Below are 25,494 nucleotides of genomic sequence, written 5' to 3'. Positions count from 1 at the left end.
AATGAAAGCTCCTGACCAGGATTTACTCCAGGTGCAGGCAGTTCCATTTCCTTGGAACAGATAGGGCACAAAGTCAGGATTCTTCTCACGAATCTATTTTGGATCCACTCAGGACCTAATCTAATGATTGTTTCACATAAAAATTGCTACATTGCCGAGAGTTGCTGAGGCAATCTGAGCCTAAAAAGTTTTCAACATTAATGTTACCAGCGACCATCCACTGCTTTGACTTTCTGGCTCCTGTCAGCCAAATGCCAGGTAACTGTTCTCACCTCAGCCTCAAGGACTGCCTCCCCGACCCCTCTCCCTCAAGGTCAGGCAAGAACCACCCCGAGCAGCTGGCTTTCATTTCCTGCCCTGAACCCCTTACCAGGCCTTGCCCCTCTGTCCTGAGTGAGGTCTTTTAAGCAGAAGGCTCATTGAGGCTGTCTTAACAGGTAAGTAGAAAGCAAGGGGCTTGCATAGAAAACAATGGGGCTTTCCTGGTGGCTCAGACAGTAAAGAATCTGCTTGTAATGTGGGAGACCAGGGTTTGATCCCTGGGTTGGGAACATCCCTTGGAGAAAGGAATGGCAACCTACTCCAGTATTCTGACCTGGAGAATTCCATGGACAGAGGACACTAGTGAGCTACAGTGTATGGGGTTGCAAAGTGTCCAACGCAACTGAGCAACTAACGTTGCTCACACACACACAAAACAAGGAACAAAAAACTGCACCGCGGAAACAGAACTTTGAAACCTTCACTCTCCCTCCCACTAAGAATACAAAAGTATGCATTCTCAGATTTATTTTATGATTCAAATGTAAATTCAAGGTCCTCTTTGAGAGGAGTGGGAGAAAGGTGTTTGACCAAGAACTATAACTTGGCAAAGCTTAGTCATGTGTTAGTAGCTAGTTCTAAATAACATTACATAATCTGATGTAACTGACAGCATGAATAAGCTACAGAATGCAATCCTGTAACTGAACTAAATAACACAGAACAGTCCGATACTTCTCATTTACACATTGAAAAGTGTCTATCAAAATTATCTTTGCTTTATCAAAATTAGTATTGTGAATTTCTTCTTTGTAAATAGGTTAAATACATAGACATTAAAAAATATATCCAGGGACTTCCCTGGCGGTCCACTGGTTAAGACTCTGCACTCTCAATGCAGGAGGCATGGGTTCCAAACATGGTCAGGGAACTAAGATCCCACATGCCTCTCTTTGTGTCAAAAAAAAAATTTTTTTTTAATAAAAAATAAAACCCAACTTTCAAAAATAATAGCAAACACTTACATAGGCCCTACTATATGCCAGACATTATTTAGAGGGAAGAAAATACATTTATTTACATAAATATAAATACATGCCATCTCCTTAACATTATTGAGTACATTATTATTTCCTTTTTAAATGTGAGGAAACTAACCCACAAAGAGATTAAGTTACTTCCCCAAGATCAAAAAGCTTATGAGTGGTAGGGCTGGGATTGGTTTGCAGACATTTGGTTCTGTTCAAAACGTCCCTAAGTCATTTGGTCCACACCAAAAGGTCCTTGATATTTAGTCCTGCTCAAACCCCTTGGCAAAGACCAAATATGCTCATGGATATTTGGACCAAATTTCAAGCACTTTTTTGGCATGGACCAAATGGCTCGTGGATATTCTGGACAGAACCAAATGTCCTGCAAGGCTGGGATCTGATGCAAGGAAGCTGGGCTGCAGAATCTGTGCTTTTAACCACTATGAAAGACCCTCTCTGGATTTCACATGTGACCTAACATTAGGAAGATCCATGTCAAATAAGAATGACTCTCAGCTACTTCCTTATAACTGCTAGGTGCCCATAAAAGGAGAAATATTTTTAAATTCTAAGCAAAACATGAATACATATGAATAACTTCAACCAAGACAGGTCCTGTAATCTATTCTCCAGTTTCTCATAAATGCATCTTTGCTCTTCTATTTCAGAATATTGGCAAACATTTTCCTTCTCATTTTCATTTCATTCCAATAACACAGCTTTTGTACACTTATGAATTAGGTAGTAGCTGAAAATATCTGATTATTTTGTGATCTACATAACCTAGACTTGATTGTGGAAAAAGAAAAGAATATCTAGAATTTAAGAAATGGAATCTGAAGCATTCTTTTGAATTGATTTAAAGCAAGTTATTTTCTTCTTATAAAAATAAGGCATGTTATGGTAGAAATTTTAAAAATAAGATCTGAGAAAAACAAAGTTAAAACTTATGGCCCAGTGATAACCAAAGCAAACACTCTCCATTTTATTTCTATGCTGAAACCAGCTACCACTTACTTGGAATTTAAAGATTGTAAGGCACCATGCCAAGCCCTTATGTTTCCTTGTTAAATCTTCACAAAAACCTACAAGGCAAATATTATTATTACTCCCATTTTGGGGGGTAACTGAGGCTTAGAGAAGTCTAGAAACCTCAGCCAAGTGTTCCAACCTAGGACTAGAAAATTGCTAATACAATGAGTCCAATGAGGCAGGTACCCCATCTACAACCCCGCTTTAGGTACTGTGTTGGATAGAGGTTTAACAAATGTGGTTAGCTTTCATTCTCCCCCAGTTTTATCCCTTTTCATTTAAACACAGGTTTACTTTAACTCAGGATTTCTCAACTTTGGCAGTAATGACATTGTTGGCTGAACGACTTTGTTGTGGGCCCTGTCCTATGCAACGCAGGACTTTGGGTGTTTAGCAGCATCCCTGGCCTCTGCCCACTAGATGCCAGGAACATTGCTCCCCTAGTTGTGAAAACCAAAAATGTCACCAGACACTGCGGAAGGGGGAGGGTGGACAAAATAGCTCCCAACTGTTATAGCCTGATTTTAAGATAGTCTGTTAACTGAAATAGACTATTCTCATAAAACTAATTCAATAAAAATTACCTACAAATCTCCTTTTATAAAGGTGCCCTTCAGAATTCTTAAAAGGGCCCACATGTACTTCTCTCTAGTTTCTAGGTATTCTGCATCATTTTACAGTTTAGTTTTTGAATAGTCGAATCCTTACAAATCTTCAAATCAGTCAAATTATAAATCAGCTTAAGGCTAACTGCCAAATCTTGAAAAATGAACTTTAGCCAAGTATCTCCTCAAATACTTTTATAGAAATTTGAACAGTCAATACCTGCAGTCTCTTTTCAAAGAGACTTCTAGTAATTCCAGTGTTTGTTCTCATAATATTCTATGAGTATATATACTCTCTCTATACATTCTATATCATGAGTTTACATACTCACGAACCCCATTCATCTTTACTGCAGTGCCTGAGTCTGAAATGAAATATAAGCTCCCAAGGAATGCTTTGTCTAACCTATCATGGTCCCCTTTGGATCCTTCTTAGGGAAGATCTCCCTCTGGTTCAGCAAAAGCAGGGTAGTGTCATCTAATTATGCCCTGATGATCCTAGACTTGCCATTTCCCCTACACTGTCAGGATGCACAGCTATTAGGGAGCTCATTAAAAATAATTTTGATTAAGAGCAGAAACACTGACAGTTAGCTCTGGTGATCTTCTAAAATTCATTTTACAGCTTGATTTTTTTTTCCCACCGCAGCAGTCAGATTGTTTTCTAGAGTGTTAATGGATTCACTTTTGTCCTTTGAGGCCCTTGAAGAACAATCTTTATCTCTTTAACTATCAATGTGCTATTGAAGGGGATTTCTGAATCCATACAGCAATGTTCCCCCTTTGACCCTCAGAACTAAGGAACAGAGATAAAGACAGGTTATATTTGGCTTTCTCTAAGTACCCTAATTGCCTCTATAACAAATACCATAAAGTTTCATTTAACAACAAGGTTTTTCCCAGTCCATTCACTTTCCTCCATGCAGTGAACATGTGTAGTCTAAAATACTGACTGCTTTGATGTCAATAAAAAAGAGAAAAAAGAAAACATAAATTATGTGGTAGTAAACTTCCTTTAGTCTCTCACGTTTGAACCACCTATTCTGATTTATCTTCAGTTTACACAATGGAAAGAACTGATTGTTAAGTGAACTCCTGATAACTGGTACATAATAGCCTGGCCATTAAACCCACCAAAAACAAAAACAAAAACCTGTAATAGTAAATCAGTATCATTGATAAAGCAAGACAAAGTCTGTAAATTATCAGGGTAATTAACAGAAGCTGCTATAATAGACAAACCTGTAAATTTCAATGGTTTAAAGCAACAAATGTCTATTTTCCACTCAGGTAAAGTCTAAAGTAGATTGGATGGCCCTCCTCCAGCTATGCCTCTCCACGTTCATTTCAGCAGGGGAAGAAAGGAACAAAGGAAACCCACTGTCTCCCAACACCTTGGCCTGTAAGTGACACTAGTGAATTCTGTGAATTCTGTTCACAGGTCATAGTCTAAAACTAGTCTCAGGACCCTAACTCAACTAAAAGGGGAGTGGGCCATGTCCAGGCACATGGAGTATTTGGTGAGCACTAGAATCTATGTTCAAAAGATGTTACTATAATATTGAAAAACTGAAAATAGAAACTTTTCTATTCCACTTAAATATTATGATCAAATCATTAAAATGTTTTCCAAGCTCCTAATATAACCTTCGGAGAAGGCAATGGCACCCCACTCCAGTACTCTTGCCTTGAAAATCCCATGGGTGGAGGAGCCTGGTAGGCTGCAGTCCATAGGGTCGCGAAGAGTCGGACACGACTGAGTGACTTGACTTTCACTTTTCACTTTCATGCATTGGAGAAGGAAACAGCAACCCACTCCAGTGTTCTTGCCTGGAGAATCCCGGGGACGGGGGATCCTGGTTGGCTGCCGTCTATGGGGTCGCACAGAGTCGGACACGACTGAAGTGACTTAGCAGCAATATAACCTTGGGAGAAAGCAATGGCAAACCACTCCAGTACTCTTGCCTGGAAAATCCCATGGACGGAGGAGCCTGGGAGGCTGTAGTCCATGGGGTCGCTAGGAGTCGGACACGACTGAGCAACTTCACTTTCACTTTTCACTTTCATGCATTGGAGAAGGAAATGGCAACCCACTCCAGTGTTCTTGCCTGGAGAATCCCGGGGACGGGGGAGCCTGGTGGGCTGCCGTCTCTGGGGTCGCACAGAGTCGGACACGACTGAAGCGACTTAGCAACAGCAGCAGCAGCAATATAACCTTGAGTAAATAAGCAGGATACAAACTGAATATATATTATCTTTTAAAGGAAAAAAGACTATAGGAAAACAATTTTGTTGTTACCAACAGTTATCTCTATATAGTATGATTCCAAATATTTAATGTTATTCTTTATATACATACATCCTTATTGTCAAATTCTCCACAATGAGCATGTATTAAGAATTTATATCAATCAAATAAAATTAGAGTATCAACCCACTTCAGTACATTGTGCATAATCAACCCTCTATTACTGCATGAATGAAAAGGAAACAGAAAGAATTAAATGAGATTTGTTATATTCTTACATAAAAATCTATTACAATAGAATTCAAATTTTATTTTTTAATCAAATAATTTCTATTTCTTATTAGAAAACAAAGCTTTGATGAACATGGGCTAGAATTACAACAGGTAACATTATTGGCAAGTTACCACTGGCCAGGCATGTGCTAAGCATATCATATTCTTTACCTCATTTATTCCTCAAACTTATATTTTGAAACAAGATTATACCCAGTTACGGGAGAAGGCAATGGCAACCCACTCCAGTACTCTTGCCTGGAAAATCCCATGGACGGAGGAGCCTGGTGGGCTGCAGTCCATGGGGTCGCTGGGAGTCGGACATGACTGAGCGACTTCACTTTCACTTTCACGCATTGGAGAAGGAGGTGGCGCCCACTCCAGTGTTCTTGCCTGGAGAATCCCGGGGATGAGGGAGCCTGGTGGGCTGCCGTCTGTGGGGTCGCATGGAGTCGGACACGACTGAAGAGACAGCAGCAGCATGACTTTGGAGTCTGCCCTCCTAACAACTACCCTATACATATTAATTATTTTTTGACACTGAAAAATCATAATTTACATAGCATTCTTCCAGAGATTGCTAAACGAATATAAACTTTCAAGGAAGCAAAATGGATACTGTAGGTTGGTGCTTAACATTCATTCTAACTTCTTTCTAATGAGCCTTCTTTCCAAGTAGAAGCTGGAATATTAAAAACTACATTTTCTAGGACTGCCTTGCTGGTAAGTTTTTGAGTGTGATTTAGAGTTACCGTAGACACACTTTTGTGGGATTTAACTGGAGGAAGTAAGGCTGAGGTTAACATTGGTTCTGCTATCCAGCATGGTCATGGTGGAATTTTCCTTCTCTGTTACAATCCTACCAGAGACTGCAGCGTCAACTCCCTTGCTTCACGGATGTTGAAGGGTGTGACGAGGGACATCCTTTTACTGGGCATATTACAGCAGGCAGGGCATGATTTTGCAACTAGCAACAGTATCTGCAGTTTCTTGATCATGTTGGCTTCTTTACTACTGTCGTGGTGGTATAACTCTGAAGCTGACAGCTTCCCAATATCAGAAAATTGAACAAAAATCCATGAAGAGTCACAGACGCATTAAAAAATATTCATCAGAGCATTCTATTTGTACACACTATTCCGTAGTATGTGATGGGAATACAATCACAAGTAAAATATACATGTCCCTGTACTTAGGGAGTTTTCAGCTTAGTTGGGGGTGGGGGGAGCAGAAATTAACAAATTAATTATACAAATAAATGTTTATTTACAAATATTGATTACCGTTAAAGTTCGGCCTTTCATCTTACTCCCTGGGCAGTGAATACCATCAAGAATTTCTAGAATACACTTCAACTTACTCAATGTTTAGTGTAGTTTATTGATCAAAAATTTCAAATTAAGGTAAGTTATAATCAGGAGTTTAGATATCAAATAAAGACAAATTCAAGCCAGTAATGATGACAATGCAAAACTTCCAAGAAGATCTTCTGGCAAATGGCTACAGTTCAACAGTTACCGTAAGCAAAAGCATTCTCTCCTAAAGACAAAGAAAAAAAGATAATCATGATGTCAGTGCTGTGGAAAATAATTGGTCATATTGACATGCCTTTAATGGAGTCTGCATCTCTGGTTGAATGACATTGATCTCACTAATGTTCTTTCTAATGTCAGCTCCCTTTCATTTGTTATACTGCACGCCATTTTTCAGCTTGGAAGGATTACTACTCAGCATTAGGATAAGTAATAATTTGGCAAGGTTGTCATCAGGCTCAAATTTTTGACAATGTGGAGGGGTGGGGTTCAGCAAGTCATATAAGATTGGATTTAGGTGAGTCTCAAGAAATATTGTCATCCAAATCTTCTTTCTGGATCTGAATAGATTATGGGCAATATCAGGTAATATTATACATTAAGACTTCCAGACAAAAGATAAATATATTGCTCATAGAGTGGTAGAGTTAACCTATCCCATTAAAATAGTTTAACCTCCAATTAAAATAAATAAATTTATATTTTAAAAATAAATAAATAAAAATAAAGACCAAAAAAAAATGATGTTAGATATTTATAAGGTTATATCATACATAGTTTTGTTGCAAATAAAGCAAATTTGGGTAGAGCTTAAGTACAAGTGAAACATTATCTACCTTCATTTGTTTTAACTTAATTATATAAGTAGGAAAATGGGAAATTAGTACAGGTATGTATATTTGTGTGTGTGTGTGTGTGTGTGTGTGTGTGTGTGTACATGTGAAAGAGAGAGAGAGGGAGAGATCTGAAATAATTATACAAAAATAGGTTTCACCAATAACAGGAGAATCTACTGAGTATCTTATACATAATATACTCTAAATTGTTGCATAAATGAATGAATATGAAAGACAAAAGCAATTTTAACTGGCACCACTGTATTTTGAAATAATTCATATTTTCATACCAGATTATAAGGATTAAAATTGATTTCAATAAACGAGCTCTTCTCACCCAGATTTAATATTGAAAAACTCATGCTTCCTGACTGTCCAAAATCTGTACTGAGGCACACAAAAAAATTTTTTTAATTAAAAAGGTACTTTTTTTTTAAGTAAAAAGGTACTTCCATTTTCAAGATAAATGAACAAAATCTCAAGAGTGGTTACTTTGAACCATATTTATGGAATATGATATGATGGATTTTTAAAGATACCTTAGCTTTCCTGGTGGCTCAGAGGTTAAAGTGTCTGCCTGCAATGCAGGAGACCTGGGTTCGATCCCTGGGTTGGGAAGATCCCCTGGAGAAGGAAATGGCAACCCACTCCAGTATTCTTGCCTGGAGAATTCCATGGACAGAAGAGCCTGGTAAGCTACAGTCCGCAGGGTTGCAAAGAGTCGGACACGACTGAGTGACTTCACTTTCACTTTCTTTAGCTTGCAATAGTTTAGCTTTGTGTTAGAGGTGTCAGATGCCAATACACACGTCATTGTCACAACTGGGCAATATCCTCCCCATTTTGCAAGTGAGAAATCCAAGGCCTAGAGAGATCAATACTTCCCAATAGTGACAACTGGGCATGGTGGGGCCTGGATTTGAACTTCAGCCTGTTAGGCCCAATGCATCCTACACAAAGAAAGCTCTGTGTTCCAAGTGGGCAGCCGTGTGACTCCTGCTGAAGGGGAAGCCCAACTATAGGTAGGAATTAACTGCCCTACTTCCCCGCTGGGCACAGGGATGGCAAGGCAATTGGGGAAGAATGTCAATATACCAGGGAAACAGAGTTCAAGCCAGAATCCCAGTAAGATGGTAAACATGGCAACTTTTGCTTGGGGACATATATAACCAGCAATCACTTTGACATATCAAACACTGGGTCTTTGGATGCAAAACAATTCCAGAATCCCACCTGCTGGTAAACTGGTTCTCTCTGAACACTTTGCCAGGATGGGCTCTTGGAACCAAGATGTTGGAGCAGCATTGACAGATGAAGAACAGTAAAGGCTGAGGCTAACAGGAGGGAGGACACAGAGACTTTGGTTACTGTACCATGATGTTGCAGCAGTGCCCAACAGGGCTACAGGTATGTGTAGCATTACTGAGTCTACAATGAATAGCCCTAGACCACTACATTTCTTGTAGTTTTTCTCTCTTCCTTCTCTGGCAGCCTACTGGGAGTCAGTTTTTGCTGTATGCCTGATGAGCAACTTCTCTCTCCCCTACTCTCCCTATCAGCCTCACCAAAAACAAACATCTTACTAATATAGCTAAATCTATATTCTAGAAAATTTGTAAACCAAACTTGTTTGATGGTATGCAAATTATACTCATATCACTGGTCCCATTCTTTCATTCACTCATGCAACAGATATTTCTTAAGCATCTTTAATCAAAAGTGGCAGGCATTGTGCAAGGCCCTAGGAAAAGAACACCAAAGACCAAGTCCCTGCATTTGAAGAGCTCATAAACCAGCAGGGAGAGAGAGGAGGGACTATTAAATGACACTTCGGGACCTCACAGGGGCTATAACAGCGTTCTGTACAAGTGTGAAAGTTGCACAGAGTTGGAAGCAAAGCTCTCATGAGACTCATGGAGGGTTGTTGGCAAATAAATTGCATGAACTTCTCTGCATCCTGGGACAGGGGCCAAATCCGCCACCATAAGAATTTAAAGAAGATGAATAGCTAACATTTGTTGAATGCTTACTCTGTGTCAAAGGTATTCTTTTCACATATTAACTCATTTAGTTCTTATGACAAACTTAACGAGTTGCTATTATTTTTATTTTCCTTTTACATCTGGAAAATGAGCCACAGAGAAGTTAAATAACACGCCCAAGCTCATACCACTACAGGTGCCATGATCTAAAACCAGGCAGTCTAATTCCAAAGCCCACACCTTAACTACTTAACTATATTACTGCCTCAATCCTCAGCACACAGTAGGTACCCAATAATTAATCATGAAGTCGTGAAGTTGCTCAGTCGTGTCTGACTCTTCGTGACCCCATGGACTGTAGCCCACCAGGCTCCTCCATCCATGGAATTTTCTAGGCAAGAGTACTGGAGTGGGTTGCCATTTTGTGACATCTGTTGGCTAAAGGTCCTTTAGGTACTAAAGGTATAACTGTAGAGGAGGCCACCCTTATTACCAACTTTCATGTATATTTTCATTTGGCATCAAAACCCTTTGGGGATTATTATCCCCATTTTGCAGATGTAGAGACTGACACAAAGGGAAGTTAAACTTGCCCAGAATCACACAGCCAGTCCAAGGCAGACAGTGGATTTGGTCCAGGCAATCAGCCTTCAGAACCCATACTCTTCATTATGACAGCAAAGTGAATATGGGAATTTATTTTTAAAAAGTGAATAGGTGAAAGAGTAAATTTCCAAGGTACAATTCATTGAGCTATGCCCAATGAAGACAGGAATAAAAGGAGAGAGAGATTGAAAGAATACCTAGGAAATAAACTATCATGCTGAGAAGACAAAGAAATGGCGGCATGAAGATTTAGGCCTGGATGCCTCCTAGTACCTCCCAGTAGGTACCCTTGGGCTCCCAGAATCTTGTTTCCTTCCAGAATGAGCAGAAAATGTGGGGGTACACCCTTGATTTATCATTTTTAGTATCTGGACATAGACTGTGCAGGCTTCTGTTTATCCTCTTGTCCTAGGCCCCCAAAGTGCTTAGGGGTGGCTCTGAAAATCTATTAATGTAAACTAGCCAAAATAATAACACAACAGCTGTATTTTTCTCCTAGACAAAGAGGTTTGTCCTCCTGACATTTCATCATTCTACAGAAGTTAGATTCCTCAGCATCCATAAAAGTGAATCTGAGTTCTTCATTAACATCTGTATCTGTACATAAAAGATACTACAAAAAGGAATAAGTATTAAAAAATGAAATTCAAATGGACACACAGAGGCAGGGATCAAGTACTTATTTCTGAAAATAAGGCTCTAGACTCAAAATAATTATAATAGTACAGAAGTGTGATTTCTAAAGAACTTCATCTGTTGAATTAACATCTAATATTTTAAAACATATGCCAATTACACCCACATTTGTTAATCTGTAAAAACCAGACCTTTCATTTAGGAAAATTATAACTAATACACACATACCAGTAATTATATTTCAGGCAACAGTTTAAAGAATTTTATATTTACTAACTCATTTAGTGTATGTACGTCTGTCTCTCTCTATATGTATATACATGATACACACTCACACAAATATATTCAGATTGACAATAGCTAATTTATACTAATCCAGAGATAGTCACCTTAGCCATATTGACATTTTTGGTCAGATCATTCTTTGTTTTGGAGGGATGTCCAATGCATTGTAAGATATTTAGCAGCCAGCAGCAACCTCCAATTGCCATGGCCAAAAATGTCTCCAGACACTGCCAAATGTCTCCCAAGGTGGAGGATGGAGACGAAGAGGGCAAGTTACTCCGAGTTAAGAACCACAAATACATACTAATTCGTTCTGTATATGTATATAGGGGTGGAGATGTGTATATATATCTATATTATACATCTATGGAGAGTGAGGAAAAATGATGTGTAAATATGCATGTGTGTGTGTGCTAAGTCACTTCAGCTGTGTCCAACTCTTTGTGACCCTATGGACTGTAGCCTGCTAGGCTCCTCTGTCCATGGGATTCTCCAGGCAAGAATACTGGAGTGGGATGCCATGCCCTCCTCCAGGGATCTTCGCTGATGCAGGGATTGACTCTGAGTCTCTTCCATCTCCTGCACTGGTAGGTGGGTTCTTTACTACCAGTGCCACCTGGGAAGCCCTATGTATAAATAGATAAATAGTGGTGATGGTTTGGTATGGTTTAGTCACTATTCGTATCTGACTCTTGCGACCCCCTGGACTGTAATCTGTCAGGCTCTTCTGTCCACAGGATTCTCCAGAAAGAATACTGGAGTGGGTTGCTATTTCCTTCTCCAATAAATAGATAAATATGTATAGATAAATATGTAAAACCCCACAAGGTAATACATACATTTTACAAATAAGAAGACTGAGGCACAGGGATGTTAAGTAATGTCCCACAGTTTAGCAAGTAACGAACCTAGAATTAAACCCATACATTTTTACTCTAGAAGCCATGCTCCTAAACACTGAACTACACTATATAATATAAACAATTTAATAAATAAATAAAAGTCTAAACTACAGTCTACAACTCCTTGGAAGACAACATGGTACAAAAGATCACAGTATTTGACGTCTGGAAAATCTAGTATTGGCTCCTATCTCTTCTGGTTATGTATCCTCAGGCAAATTAATTACTGTGTTATAGCTCAGTAGGTAAAGAATCCGCCTGCAATGCAGGAGACCCCAGTTCAATTCCTGGGTCAGGAAGATCCGCTGGAAGAGGGATAGACTACCCACTCCAGTATTGTTGAGCTTCCCTTGTGGCTAAGCTGGTAAAGAATCTGCCTGCAATGTGGGAGACCTGGGTTCGATCCCTGGGTTGGGAAGATCCACTGGAGAAGATAAGGCTGCCCACTCCAGTATTCTGGCCCGGAGAATTCCATGGACTATATAGTCCATGGGGTCCCAACGAGTTGGACACGACTGAGCGACTTTCACTTTCACTTCAAACACAAAAATAACAATTACACCATAAAATAATTTTGAGGGTTAAATGATTATAAAAAGTAATCTACAAGTCAGAGAATTAGCTTGACTACGAAAATACTACTTGATGTGCAAATGTCAAGTTAAAAGTTATTATTTTTAAAATAGGTCAGTAGCATTTATACAGTCACCAAAAAGCTCTATACAGTCAGCAAAAACATGACCAGGAGCTGATTGTGGCTCAGATTATGAACTCCTTATTGCTAAACTCAGACTTAAACTGAAGAAAGTAGGGAAAACCACTAGACCATTCAGGTATAACCTAAATCAAATCCCTTATGATTATACAGTGGAAGTGACAAATAGCGGAGAAGGCAATGGCAAGCCACTTCAGTACTCTTGCCTGGAAAATCTTATGAACGGAGGAGCCTGGTGGGCTGCAGTCCATGGGTCGCACAGAGTCGGACACGACTGAGCGCCTTCACTTTCACTTTTCACTTTCACGCATTGGAGAAGGAAATGGCAACCCACTCCAGTGTTCTTGCCTGGAGAATCCCAGGGACGGTGGAGCCTGGTCTATGGGGCCGCACAGAGTTGGACACGACTGAAGCGACTTAGCAGCAGTAGCAGCAACAGTGACAAATAGAGTCAAGAGATTAGATCTGATAGAGTGCCTGAAGAACTATGGACAGAGGTTGGTGACATTGTACAGGAGGCAGTGATCAAGACCATGCTCAAGAAAAAAAAAAAAAAATGCAAAAAGGCAAAATGGTTGTCTGAGGAGGCCTTACAGATAGCTGAGAAAAGAAGAGAAGCAAAAGGTAAAGGAGAAAAGGAAAGATATACCCATATGAATGCAGAGTTCCAAAGAAGAGCAAGAAGAGATAAGAAAGCCTTCCTCAGTGGTCAGTGCAAAGAAATAGAGGAAAACAATAGAATGGGAAAGACTAGAGATCTCTTCAGGAAAATTAGAGATAACGAGTTGGTGATGGACAGGGAAGCCTGGCACGCTGCAGTCCATGGGGTCGCAAAGAACTGGACACGACTGAGTGACTGAACTGAACTGAAGGGAACATTTCATGCAAAGAAGGGCACAATGAAGGGCAGAAATGGTATGGACCTAACAGAAGCAGAAGATATTAAGAAGAGGTGGCAAGAATACACAAAACTATACAAAAAAGATATTCATGACCCAGATAACCACCATGGTGTGATCACTAACCTAGAGCCAGACATGCTGGAATGCAAAGTCAAGTGGGCCTTAGAAAGCATCACTACGAACAAAGCTAGTGGAGGGGATGGAATTCCAGTTGAACTATTTCAAACCCTAAAAGATGAAAGTGCTGCACTCAATATGCGAGCAAATCTGGAAAACTCAGCACTGGCCACAGGACTGAAAAAGGTCAGTTTTCATCCAATTCCAAAGAAGGGCAGTGCCAAAGAATGTTCAGACCACCGCCCAATTGTACTCATCTCACACGCTAGCAAAGAAATGCTCAAAATTCTCCAAACCAGGCTTCAATAGTATGTGAACCATGAACCTCCAGATGTTCAAGCTGGTTTTAGAAAAGGCAGAGGAACCAGAGATCAAATTGCCAACATCTGTTAGATCACAGAAAAAGCAACAGAATTCCATAAAAACATCTAATTCTGCTTTATTGACTATGCCAAAGCCTTTGACTGTGTGGATCACAATAAACTGTGGAAAATTCTGAAAGAGATGGGAATACCAGACCATCTTACCTGCCTCCTGAGAAATCTATATGCAGGTCAAGAAGCAACAGTTAGAATGGGACATGGAACAACAGACTGCTTCCAAATTGGGAAAGGAGTACATCAAGGCTGTTTATTGTTACCCTGCTTATTTAACTTAAATGCAGAGTGCATCATGTGAAATGCTGGACTGGATGAAGCACAAGCTGGAATCAAGATTGCCAGGAGAAATATCAATAACCTCGGATATGCAGATAACACTACCCTTATGCCAGAAAGTGAAGAGGTAAAGAGCCTCTTGATGAAAGTGAAAGAGGAGAGTGAAAAAGTTGGCTTAAAACTCAACATTCAGAAAATGAAGATCATGGCATCTGGTCTCATCACTTCATGGCAAATAGATGGAGAAACAATGGAAACAATGACAGACTTTATTTTCTTGGGCTCCAAAATCACTGCAGGTGATGACTATAGCCATAAAACTAAAAGACACTTGCTCTTTGGAAGAAAAGCTATGACCAACCTAGACAGCATATAGAAAAGCAGAGACATTACTTTGCTGACAAAGGTCCATCTAGTCAAAGCTATGGTTTTTCCAAAAGTTGTGTATGGATGTGAGAGCTGGACTATAAAGACAGCTGAGTGTCAAAGAACTGATGCTTTTGATCTGTGGTGTTGGAGAAGACTCTTGAGAGTCTCTTGGACTGCAAGGAGATCCAACCAGTCAATCCTAAAAGAAATGAGTCCTGAATATTCATTGGAAGGACTGATGCTGAAGCTGAAACTCCAATACTTTGGCCACCTGATGCAAAGAACTGACTCATTGGAAAAGACCGTGATTCTGGGAAAGATTGAAGGAAGGAGGAGAAGGGGCCGATAGAGGATGAGATGGTTGGATGGTATCACCAACTGGATAGACACGAGTTTGAGCAAGCTCTGGGAGCTGGTGATGGACAGGGAAGCTGGTGTGCTGCAGTCCATGCAGTTGCAAAGGGTTGGACACAGCTGAGTGACTAAACTGATTGAGTAGCATTTATAGGCTGTGCTTCCCTGGTGGTTCAGGGTTAAAGAATCTGCCTGCCAGTGCAGGAGATGTGGGTTTATTCTTGGGTCAGGAAGATCCCCTGGAGATGGAAATGGCAACCCACTCCAGTATTCTTGCCTGGGAAATGCCATGGACAGAGGAGCCTGGTGGACTACAGTCCATGGGTCATAAGACTCAAATACAACTTAGCAACTAACCACCACCACCAGTAAAGCATTTATCCAGTATAAAACAGTACCATAATTTTTGAGAAATTGTTTTGAGAGCTAAAACATAAGGATTTCCTGAGATTTATTCTTACATCACAGCATTATAGTGTCAATACTATCAAATGGGTAGTAATCTTAAGATACAGAATCAAAAATACATTAGTAAACAGTGCATCACACACACATCACAAAACAGTATCACACCCTGCATGACACGAAACAAAATCTCTTATATGCACATATTTAAATTTATATGTGTGTTGGTATTTACATTTATATATGTACATGTATATGTAAGAATTTTTTGCTTTGCAGAAGAGAATGCAAATAGTTGGAGTTTTTCTTGAAAACAAGTAATTTCAAATGACTTGTTAAGAATACAAAAAGTAGTTTGTATCTGCTTCTAGCTTCAACTGCTGTGTTACAGCAGCTCTCCTAGTTGATCTAAACATATGTGTTCTGAAATACATACATGTTTTGCCTGTAGTAAGTAACACCAAGACAAGCTTAGAGATGTCATCACAGTATAATCTCAAAGTGTAAACTGACAGGCAGCTCATAGCTCTTTCAAAAAGAATAATATCAAAACACCAAAAAATATTTGAAATTTTAGGGGAAATAGTCTAGGCTTCCAGTACCAAATAACTCCCACAAGGCTGTTCACACAGTGATCTTCCAGAGTGTCCCATCTGGAGCCAATACGATCCTGCTGTGCTTTGCTTCAGTACTTTAAGCGCGTCCCTAGACTCCCGCAGCATGATAGCTGGGAACCCGAGCCTTGGCTAAAGCCGCCCTCGGCTCTATCCCATTACTAATTCATCCCTGGGGCTGGGCCTGAGCTGTGCTGAGGAGCAGAGATGACGGCATTACATCCTTGTAGGTACAGGCAGGCACTTTGCACACACGGATATTCATTGAGAGCTGTTTGCCTGCTGCCTGGACTGCAGTGAGTCTTAATGGCGCACAAAAAACCCTGGAGGAGCAACCATTTTTAAGTGCAGTTTTACTGAAGAAAGGCCTGAGTCTGCTTCTCTCTCTTTACAAATGTCTGATAATCCACTCCTGTCACAGACTGACAGGAGCTGCTATTTTCCTTCCAGCCGTTGGGACAGACCTCAGGAGAGTAGTTATCTCTCAGTGGGCAGCAACAGCAATGGCTATTTCAAGACCGCACTGCAATTTTAAAATGTTATTCTCCACAGAGTTAAAAAAGTCACCATGGAACTACCTCTCTGAACGATACTGGTCAGTAGGATTCCTGGATAATTCCCAATAGGCTGGTGTCACTGGAAGGGAGGGCTTAGTACCTCTAGCCAGACAGTTAAATTTGAGACCCTTTCAGGGTTACATGTTGTAATAAAGGGGCAGAAAATTTTCAACGATTTCAAGTCATTGTTATAAAACCTATTTAATATAAGCAAATATATCTTACTATCTAAACACATACTGCTCCCAACAGTTTCTTTTATTTTAATGCAGTTGAAACATTAAAAATAAAGCATTTTTTTTCCTCTTAGGATTTTGGAGTGCAAGCAGAGGTATGAAAGAAATGCGCTGCTATTGTGATATTCTACAACACCAATAGTAATCTTGCTTTTTACAATAATTTACCTTTCTTTGTAGGGTTCGAATTTTTTTTTTTACCATAAACATTTATTAAAGGGGATACTTTCATTTTGAGATGTTCTTATCTCAGTGACGACGGCTATATTATTCTTTTTGAGAATCTTAAAACAGTGGGTCCTTGAAATAGATACTACAATAAAAAAAAATTCAGCTGAAATAGCTTACTAAAAGGTTGAATTTTAATCTCCATAGCTGGACAGCTGAAACCCTCCTTTTTGCATATCAATTAGATGGAGCTGCTCATCATTCTACCTTATGGTGTTACAATTCACAGATGGTTACTCCGAGGATGGATGCATTTCAGTAACAGTTTGAAATGCCCCTGGGTAATAAAGAGTGTAAATGATTGCTATGTCTTTGAAATAATGCGGACTGTTAGCGGCTGATAGGGTACAGCTGTGGACAAAGTTCACATTTGCTTTTAGACCCTGTCTGCATTGTGAATTAAATAAATTAAAAAATATGTTGATTAACTGAAAAAATAACAACAAATTGTATTCAAGATACTTGATTTTAAGAAAACGACAACTTTTTTTTTGCATTGCATTTCAAGTAAGAAAAGCAAAAAGGTTAATTTTGCAGATGATCATTTCTCTGCCTAATTGCAGAAACAATACGGGGTAAAATGCTTGAATTAGGGGAAAGCCTTAAATGGGTTCATTTTAACTGGATGCAGAATAAAGCAAAAGGTTTATCCACAGTACAGATATTATTTAGTGTATGATTAAGTTGATTTATAGTACCAGGCTATGCTGAACTATATACAGGATATCAAATACTTTCCTTCTCTTAAGAAACTGAAAATCTGCTTTGATAGAAAAGAGTCATGCATACAAGACAAAACATAATAAAGTATTAGGTTACAAGCAGTACAGGCCATAAGACCCCAGGAATTTGAGGAGAGGAAAGGAGAATATGAGTGAGCTACATTCATTGGAAAAGCTTCGAGGAGAAGGTGGGTCTTGAGGGAAGTTAAAAAAGACCTACTTTTTTGAGACCAGCAAGGTCACGGAGTGAACACAAATGTGACAGACAAAGGAAACACTAGCTACTCAGAGTTCAGGGCTCACTTGCAGGAATAGTGAGCAGCAGTGAATGTCCGATTAAGAAACTTGACCTTGAGCTGACAGACCTGAGGAGGCTGTTCACAAAGGAAGGTTTTAAGTGGTATTTAAACAACAGATCTAACAATGGTGAGTAAGATAAACTGAAGTGGAGACCAGAGCAATAATTCTTAACCCAGGGCACACAACAGAATTACCTAGGAACATTTCTACTCTAAATCTTGCCTTTATTTTTCAAGATCACTCCAGATATTGTGATTGTAATGGAGTTCAGAGTAATTCTTCAAGTAATTCTGTTATGATTCGTGTCTGAGCTACTTACTAAACCAAAAGTTTTTAAAAAAACAAAACAAATGCCCCCCCCCCGCCTCAAAAAAACCCAACAACAACAAAACCCTCTTGGGAGAACACAGAAGACATTTCAATGAGAATATGTAGCCATGGCAACAGAAATGGAGAAGAAGGAATTATTCCTACAATCACTACATAGGAAAACTCAGCTGGACTTGGTAATGGGACTCAAGGAAGGAAAGTTGCCAAGGATGAATGAGTTCACGGTATTAAACATAGGTAACTGGGAGAATTTCACTGGCATTGATAAAATTATGGGAATGTTAGTAATTGAACGACATGAAGCCACAGAGTTGTCACTCAGTTGGCATCTGTGTCTAACAAAAAATGGTTAAATGAGAGGTCAAGCCTAGAAATGTGCCTCCTTTATACCAAGATGTTGGAAAAACTCATGAAAAAGAGTAAAAATGAAGAGCAGAGGCCAAGCACTAACCTGGGTCCCTATTCACAGAGGGGAGAGATAAAGAGCATTTGGGGAAATTGGGAGGAAGAGACTTAAAATGAGAATGAGGGAAAAGAATGTCATAGAAGCTTAGAGAAGAAGGAAATAATTTAAAAGTGTTATATCCAGAACACTCAACACTGAAAAAACAATATTTCTGACTTTAAGATAAGGTCCGTGATGAACTTTGAGACTTTACCAAAAAATTTTAGAGTAGGTTAAGTTTTGAATCATGTTTCTGATTTTAAGCACTAGGAATCTGGTAAGTCTTAACTGATTTAAGGTTTTGAATTTCCTCTCCTGTCAGGTGGGCTTTGTGGACTGACTTCTTAAGAGCAGTTTTACTATGAAGCTTCTCGAATGAACTGAAGAATCTGCTCTCAGACCCAGGTGTCAGATGAACACTCAAATCTAACCAGATATATAGCTGTGCATTTCTTTGATGATATTACTACTATATGAAGTAGGTTTGATTTCTTTAAAAGAAAAAATAAAGAAATAAAAGATTAGGATATATGCTTGTTTATATCCTTAAACGGGAGAAATAACTCCTTAAACAGGAGAACTTATTCTCACTTTGCTCATATTTCTGTTTTCTCAGGACTGGGTCCCAAAAGCCATGTTTGCACACACAAATCTCCCTGGTTATAAATGGACCAACTGCTTATCCCAGGTGGGCCTACCCATTTCTCTCTCACTGGCAGGTGCAATTGGGATTTGCACCAGCCTCTGCCAACTGCTTAAACTAAAGACATATAGTCTTAGGAACTGTGGAGCATCCACTTTCCACCATGGAAAGTGCAAGTTAAAGTTAGCCACTCAGTCATCTCTGACTCTTTGTGACCCCATGGACTGTAGCCCACCAGGCTCCTCTGTCCATGGAATTCTCCAGGCAAGAATTCTGGAGTGGGTTGCCATTTCCTTCTCCAGGGGATCTTCACAACCCAGGGATCAAACCCAGGTCACCCACATTGTGAAAGACTATTTACCGACTGAGCCACCAGGGAAGCCTTGGAGAAACCTTCTACCATGAAGAAAACGGCAAACCCGAGGCAGGAAAAGAGAGGCAGAGTTGGGGACACCCTTCAGCATGAGTCCACTCAGATATTCATTGTGACTCAGCTCCTCTCAGGGTCTGCTCCTCTTCCTTCTACAGCCTCTGATTCCACAGCTGGCACTTCTGTTCCTCCCTGTCTCACAAATTCCCAGGAGGAGAATCTGCTAAAGCTTGGTTAGTCATCACCCAACACATAGTAACCACAATGTACAGTTAAAAGCCTAAGGATACCTGGAAATATGACCATCACAAAGCTGACAAACCTAGACAGTATATTAGAAATCAGAGACATCATGTTGCTGACCAAGGTCTGTATAGTCAAAGCTATGATTTTTTCCAGTATTCACGTACGGATGTGATAGTTGAACCATAAAGAAGGCTGAGTGCCAAAGAATTGATGCTTTCAAATTGTAGTGCTTTAGAGTCCCTTGGACTGCAAGGAGATCAAAGCAGTCAACCCTAAAGGAAATCAACCCTGAATATTCACTGGGACTGTTGACCTGATGCTAAGAGCCGACTCATTAGAGAAGACCCTGATGCTGGGAAATACTGAAGGCAGGAGAAGATGGGGACGACAGAGGATGAAATGGTTGAATGGCATCATCAATTCAATAAACATGAGTTTGAACAAGCTCCGGGAGATAGTAGACAGAGGATCCTAGCATGCTGCAGTCCATGGGGTTGGAAAGACTTGGATACGACTTAGCAACTGAACAACAACACACTGTTACATGCTCTGAGCAGAAACTCCCAGTCACATAAATCTCAGTATTCTTTTACATCAAGGAAAGTTTATATCTTTAAGCAACTGTGTCTGCTCCATTTTTCTGACAATGCCACCACCATCTGTTTTGATGCCTACAGTAAAGACATAAGACAGCGGACCCTACATTTTGGGGGAATATTTGCTGAAGTACAAAAGATTTATCATAATTGCTGAGAAGCACAGTGCAGTTTATATGAAGATTACAAAAGCTATAATGAAAATGACAGGGAAATGCTCAGAAAAAAGAGTCACAGAATTTAGTTGAGTCTTGTCTGCCTCCTTCCCTATGGAAAGGGCTCTCCTCTTCAGACTACTGTCTCTAAACAATAGCCAGCATAGTCTTATCTATTTCATAAGATACGAGAAAACCTCTTCTCTAGTGGGATATCAGACTATCATACACTCAGTACCCACCATGGACCCAACCAAGGCTTCTGTATCAGGCTGTGCAGACTTGCATTGCATAACATCTGGGGTAGCATTTCTGTCACTACTCTGCAAAGCTGTACAACACAGTAGCCCTGGAAATTATATGTCTATAGCATGGGAAAGCAAAAACAGGAATTCAGAGATGTTAACAAGCACTACATGGGTGCAGCTAAAGATAAGCATCTTCCTGGGTGTCCTTTCAGATCATCATTCTCTCTGTTCAGCCCCAAAGCCCAGTTCTTCTAATCCCTATCTTTATCCACATGCCTTTCTAAAACCGAGTGGGCAACTCGTAGGATCGTCCCGTTTGTACACAGCAAACCAAGCTAAATTCTCCAGGTCAAGAAGAAAATACATGCATTTTTCTCTTATTTCTTTTGACAAAACTTTCACACAGACCAAAATACTAAGGACTACTGCAGAATCTCAAACTGGTTACTCACATGTCTTAAGATCACGTGACCAGTATTCTCCCAAGTCAGACAAGGTCGATGTTTTGCCTTTATTCTTATTTTGCATCTTTTTAATTCTGACATTAGTTTTTTTCTTGGTTCACCTAAATCATCTAAAGCCCCAACTTTATTGTTCTACATTTCAGATGATTTTCTGGCAGTACTTCTCTGACAAAGCACACAAATTTAGCAACATAAAACAATATGTATTTCTTGACTTCAGAAAAAAAATGGTTTGTCGTGTAACACATATCAGTTCAGTTCAGTTCAGTCGCTCAGTCGTGTCTGACTCTTTGTGACCCCATGAATTGCAGCACGCCAGGCCTCCCTGTCCATCACCATCTCCCGGAGTTCACTCAGACTCACGTCCATCGAGTCAGTGATGCCATCCAGCCATCTCATCCTCTGTCGTCCCCTTCTCCTCCTGCCCCTAATCCCTCCCAGCATCAGAATCTTTTTCAGTAAGTCAGCTCTTCGCATGAGGTGGCCAAAGGACTGGAGTTTCAGCCTCAGCATCAGTCCTTCCAAAGAAATCCAGGGCTGATCTCCTTTAGAATGGACTGGTTGGATCTCCTTGCAGTCCAAGGGACTCTCAAGAGTCTTCTCCAACACCACAGTTCTAAAGCATCAATTCTTCATCGCTCAGCTTTCTTCACAGTCCAACTCTCACATCCATACATGACCACTGGGAAAACCATAGCCTTGACTAGACGAACCTTTGTTGGCAAAGTGATGTCTCTGCATTTCAATATGCTATCTAGGTTGGTCATAACTTTTCTTCCAAGGAGTAGGCGTCTTTTAATTTCATGGCTGCAGTCACCATCTGCAGTGATTTTGGAGCCCCAAAAAATAAAGTCTGACACTGTTTCCCCATCTATTTGCCATGAAGTGATGGGACCAGATGCCATGATCTTCATTTTCTGAATGTTGAGCTTTAAGCCAACTTTTTCACTCTCCACTTTCACTTTAAGGCAGATTGGATTATTAAGTAATGTGGCTTATGTAACTTATTACAAAGCTACATGCATTATTAAATAATGTCAATATATAAGAACATATAGCTGTATAAATGCTGTCATTCATAAGAAACCAGCCCATCACCACAGAGAAAATCTTTATTGATGACCAACACTGACTCCAATACTACCCAGGATCTATACTTAATACATGTTTAGGAGCATCATTCAAAGGATGATTCAGAAGACCTATTCAGAGAACCATGTTATACAAATGGTCTGGCTCATGCAGTTTAGCACAAGGAGACACAATGCAATACAGGAAAAATTATGACATTTACAACTGATCAGTCATTCAGGTAATATCTGTTTCACATTTTACTATTACAGAATTAAGTCTTCCTATATTAAATTTTATCATTTTTAGAAAAATAACTAACATGTAATTGCCCAGTGGAAGGCCTTATGGTGAAATGGAGGAATCTCTTCAGGAAAGTGCCTACCTGCCTGCAGGCCTAGAGATCTTAACAAGGAGCATAACTTGATGAATCTGATGATCTAGGTCATGAGTCGTGGACGAGGAAACTATCCCTTTCCAGACTTGTTCAGGCTCATGATACTCTGGCACATGAATTAAACCCACAGGAGATTGAGGCACAAAACCAGAACAGACAATTTTTTTTTGGCCTTGTGGCATGTAGGATCTTAGTACCCCAACCAGGGATCAGATACAATGCCCCATGGATTGGAAGCATGAAGGCTTAACCACTGGACCACCAGGAAAGTTCTTAGACATTTATTTTACAGAAAAACTTAGAGAACTACCAAGAGGCCAGGGAAAGACATCAGTAGAAAAATCACATTTTCTCTTCAAAGGCAAGCTCTCCAGAAACTAATTAACCAAGTATGCAAGTTGGGAGATCATGGATGAAGAGTCAACATGAGATCTGACTGCTTTAAATGTAATTGCATCAGACCCTAACAACCCAGTACACCTGTCTCCACAGCACAGGTCTCTTAGGAGAACTGACCACTACAGGTCCAGCCAGGGTACCCATCCCTGCTCAGATCTTGGATAGACATGGCAAACAACTGCTTCCAGATCCTTTTGGTTCTTTGCTTCTTTTTTAAAACAAAGCTACCTTGGATTGCTGCAGTCTTGATACAGATATTACTTTTTCTTAAGATTGTAGTCAAAGCTTGCTGGCCATGCTGTCTCTCCCAGATTTTTCCTTCTCTGGCCCTTTAAGTGGTTTTCTTCAATTTGCACAATCATTAACAGCTGCTGTCAAAAGTTGCTTTTTTTTTTTTCAATTTGCACATTGTATCCTTTATTTACATATTTACGTATAAAAATTAGTAAAACTTAAAACCAAATGTGACTTGTATAGAAATCTTTTAATTTATTTTTACACAGTAAATAGTGAAACTATACAAATGGTTTTTCACAGCAGATTACACATGGGTCCATTTAGACTTGCTCTCAAAGTGCTGCCGATACTTAGGTGCTGCCTGAGATGGCAGCTGTTACTCACTGCCCACATGCACTAAGCCATTGTGCATTTATGTTTCAAGAAAACTTGAAAAAGCTTTAAAAATTATCACCATGGAAACTATAAAGATAGTAGCCTTGAAGCAGATGTTAAAAAGCAAAACAAAAGAAATAAACTGAGTGAGCAGTGAACAATGAACTTGAATGATTTTAATCACAAATCATTTAAATAGCACAGAAATTCTCCTTGGTAAATCTTAACTACCAAGAAATAGGAAGTTTAGCTGTCTAATAGGTAATCAAATATCCAAAATGGTGGCCAGGGGAAAAAAAAAATCACCCAATTGCCCTTTTAGTAAAATGAGAGCTGAGGTTCAGAATTCAGAATTCTGCTCATGTTCCTGTGAACCTCCAATCCAGCTGCTTTCTAGCTCTGATATTTCCTGGCCTCTCTCAGCTTTGGTTTTTCTCATGAAACATTTGAAGTGTTTTCTCTTGAAACACTTTGCACATTGGTTTCCATTCCACTCCCACCTGGTCCTTCTCACAGCTCTCCTTTCCCTTCATCCTCTTCCTCCACCAACTCTGAGGATGGTGACCCCCAAGACTTTCATCTTGGGGGTCTTTCATCTCATTCACTCCATGACTCCAAGAATGACTTATATGCAATAATTTGACATCATATATTGCACAATCCGAGCAAGATACATGTTAATGGCTCCTTATTAATTTTCTTGCTTTTCCATTTGGTGAGATTCAGAAGTGTATTTGCACTAGCCTGTTCAGTACTGTTTAGTACCTTCACTCGAATGTCTTATAGTTCCCTTAAACTCCATGTATTCAAAACATGTTTTTCTTAGTCTCAAATCTTTTCTCCTATGTTTTCTACTTCAGTTGATGATCTCTTCATCTACCTGCTTTCCCAAGTTGAAAATCTGGAAGCCAACATGGCTGTGATGCACTACTGGCCAATATGTAAGAGTGACTAAATAAACATCAGTTGTTAGTAAAAATGTCCTAGCCGGTTGATGAATAAGCCTGACATATAACTGTTAACTTATACATATGGTATAATTAGGAAGAAGATTGAAAGAGAAGAATGAATGGGTTATGAGAGAGCCTTTACTTCTGTGTATGTCATTTGTAATTATAAACATGGAAAGCTGATTAATTCCATTTTTCCTACTCTAAGTGCTAGGAAGACAGAACTCACGCCTGTTTTGCTCATCTTTGTGTGGCTAGCACCTATACAGTGTTTCACATACAGTAGGTACTTAGTAAACTCCTGCTGGGATACATAATTGCTAACACAATCAGGTGAAATCACAATTGATCTCTACTTTCACTTGTCAAAGTAGATAAAAGTC

At 39.7% G+C, this 25,494-nt stretch overlaps 1 protein-coding gene and 1 long non-coding RNA gene across 11 annotated transcripts in view; one reads left to right on the top strand and one right to left on the bottom strand.

The window, feature by feature from the left end:
* Positions 1–25,494, bottom strand: part of BICD1 (BICD cargo adaptor 1) — a 246,143-nt gene that overhangs the window by 189,752 nt on the left and 30,897 nt on the right. The window contains exon 3 of one of the 10 annotated variants that reach the window (XR_008712189.1): positions 6,538–6,989. The exons of 8 other annotated variants lie outside the window; for them this stretch is intronic. Coding sequence is in view for 1 of the 2 variants with exons in the window: in XM_055573611.1 (XP_055429586.1) it covers positions 6,951–6,989 (39 nt within the window). In the remaining variant the exon portion in view is untranslated. Of the gene's footprint in view, positions 1–6,537; positions 6,990–25,494 lie in introns of those variants that run through there. One more of the 10 variants, XM_055573611.1, reaches the window with a different exon arrangement.
* LOC129646841 (uncharacterized) lies at positions 299–19,444 on the top strand. The gene is made up of 4 exons (XR_008712194.1): positions 299–437; positions 4,220–4,331; positions 8,870–9,006; positions 19,283–19,444. It is a non-coding gene; the product is annotated as an uncharacterized LOC129646841 (long non-coding RNA).

This window comes from Bubalus kerabau, chromosome 1 (assembly GCF_029407905.1).
Source record: "Bubalus kerabau isolate K-KA32 ecotype Philippines breed swamp buffalo chromosome 1, PCC_UOA_SB_1v2, whole genome shotgun sequence".
NCBI classification, from domain to species: Eukaryota; Metazoa; Chordata; class Mammalia; order Artiodactyla; family Bovidae; genus Bubalus; species Bubalus kerabau.
This window is presented reverse-complemented; position numbering and strand designations above follow the sequence as displayed.